The sequence below is a fragment of the Saprolegnia parasitica genome (assembly GCF_000151545.1).
Source record: "Saprolegnia parasitica CBS 223.65 unplaced genomic scaffold supercont2.1402, whole genome shotgun sequence".
Taxonomy (NCBI): Eukaryota; Oomycota; class Saprolegniomycetes; order Saprolegniales; family Saprolegniaceae; genus Saprolegnia; species Saprolegnia parasitica.
This window is the reverse complement of record NW_012157796.1, coordinates 1-2,043: the sequence shown is the minus strand read 5'-3', so window position 1 is coordinate 2,043 and position 2,043 is coordinate 1. Positions and strand designations below refer to the sequence as shown.

Genomic DNA, 2,043 nt, shown 5'->3' with positions numbered 1-2,043 from the left:
CGCCGACAGCAGTAGCACGTCGACCTCCTCTGCCTCCGATACGAAATCGCCGTCCACTGATCGAGTCGAGTCGAGATATACAGTGTACAATACAGTGTAATTTTGGTGCGTTTACCGCTCGTCGATGGGCCAGCCACGACCGACGACGACGCTCGTGGCGCTTGGGAGGATCCGACTTACAGTGTAATGCGGAGCGTCTATGCCAACAGTACACGTGGCGAGAAGGCGGTGGAAGAAGCGCGAGAAGGCTGTCCGTGATGCAGGCGCGCTAAGAGCGCTCTTCCATGGGATGAGAAGCAGCACTTGCCTTGCATGGTCGATCGTGTATCAAGTGCATGGTACCCAGTATGCGCCTCGCCCAAGGCTCCGACAAAGCGCCGGATCGAAGTTGGCGCCAACGACGCAAGAGCGTCATCCGCCGCAATCGACAGCCGTCCACTTGCTGGATGATTGGATGGACGACGGGCCTTGGACTGCGGCGCTGACGACCGCTTTCATGCAGCGCCACTTCGAGCCCACGAACGGGACGCAAGTTGCAGCAATTTTCCGCGGATACAACGTCGCGGCTACTTGGTCAGATGCGAGAACACGACGTGAGAACGCCTCGGACAAGGAAAAAAGCAAGTCAGTCGACGCACAGGAACTCTCGAGCTATAAAGGGTGGTGGTGAGCGCCAAAGATTATAGTGCTATGCAGGTTGTCGCCATTCTTCTGGGGCATAGCCGGGCGGGACGTTGCAGTACGCTTGAAGGCCAACGGACGAACGAAGAGCAAGACACGTGGCAGCGCGGCCGCAGAGAAACCGATGCGGTAGCCGATATGCTGTCGCTTTGTGCCGAGTGGAACCCATCGTGTGTGTTTGTAAAGAAGCGAATCTCCACAGACGAGCTAGAAACCGGCGCAGTGGTTATTACGCCTGCGTTGGTCACGCAACTCAGGTCGCACAAGCGACGTTGGCGCCGCCGTGGCGGCTTCTCAAAGTCGCCTCACGGCCGCCAAGGCACTTGCTTGTCTGTGTGTCGGTACCAATCTTCCTGCAAGTCGACGCAGGATTCAACCATGACTGCCACGACGTTGACTCTAGCATCATCATCATTTTGGCACTTTCACTGGACGGCAATTGGGGCTTTGGGTGAGATTCGCATCGAGTGACACCCGCGTTGAAAAGGTCGCCGGTTCAATACCACTGGCGCGCTGATTGCAGCACACACGCCTAGCAATACTGCTTGCAGCAAGACGCAGCAAGCGCCACGTTCCCGGTCCATCCATCCACTTGTTCCGGGGAGGAGATGATTGTGCCCGACGTCAACCTGCTTCGTCCCAGTTTTCTGTTTCACCTCTTTTATTCCATACCGAAACGTATAGAGTTAGGGAGGTTTATCCGGCCACCGTGACGTTGGCTGCCGGAGTGTGTGTAACCTCCGGATGCCAAACGTTTCTTGGCAGAACCACCATGGCTAGCCACCACGTCGACACGGACCCAGACGCGGCCATCTTGCTCTCGATCGAGATCTACTTGTCGCTCCTCGTGCTTGGCTTCGTGGCTTTTGAGCTGCTGCGGCCGCGCCTGCTTGTCTACTTCAACTGCCGGGCGACAGACCCCAAGGCCTCGTGCCCGCTGGCCGAGCAGGTCTATGGCTTTGGCGGCTGGATCGCGCCCGTGCTACGCGCGACGGACGACGAGATCATGGAGTTCTGCGGCCTCGACGCACTCTGCTACCTTCGCTTCCTGCGCCTCGGCCGCAACATTGCCGGCGCCTCGATCCTGCTCTCGTTTGGGCTCATGCCCATTTATGCAAGCGCCATCCGACCCGACGGCGAGTCGCTCAACGAGACGACCGCGCAGGACATGGTCGCGCGCCTGGCCATGGCCAACATGAACGTGAGCTTGGACCCGAACCGCCTCTGGGCGCCGGTCGCTGCCGGGTTTCTCATCACCATCTACACGCTTCGATTGCTCGTGGCCGAGTACAAGGTGTACGTATCTCGGCGCCACGAGTTCCTCGGCCGCGACGGGCTCCAACAGTACACGGTCATCATGAA

The 2,043-nt window shown here is 58.7% G+C and overlaps 1 protein-coding gene across 1 annotated transcript; it reads left to right on the top strand.

The window, feature by feature from the left end:
* Positions 1–1,453: 1,453 nt before the first annotated feature.
* SPRG_18709 (hypothetical protein) lies at positions 1,454–2,032 on the top strand (the record flags this gene model as incomplete). Its single annotated transcript, XM_012358151.1, has 1 exon — positions 1,454–2,032. A coding segment is annotated over one exon (579 nt), but the record flags the coding sequence as incomplete, so codon positions are not given.
* Positions 2,033–2,043: the final 11 nt, after the last annotated feature.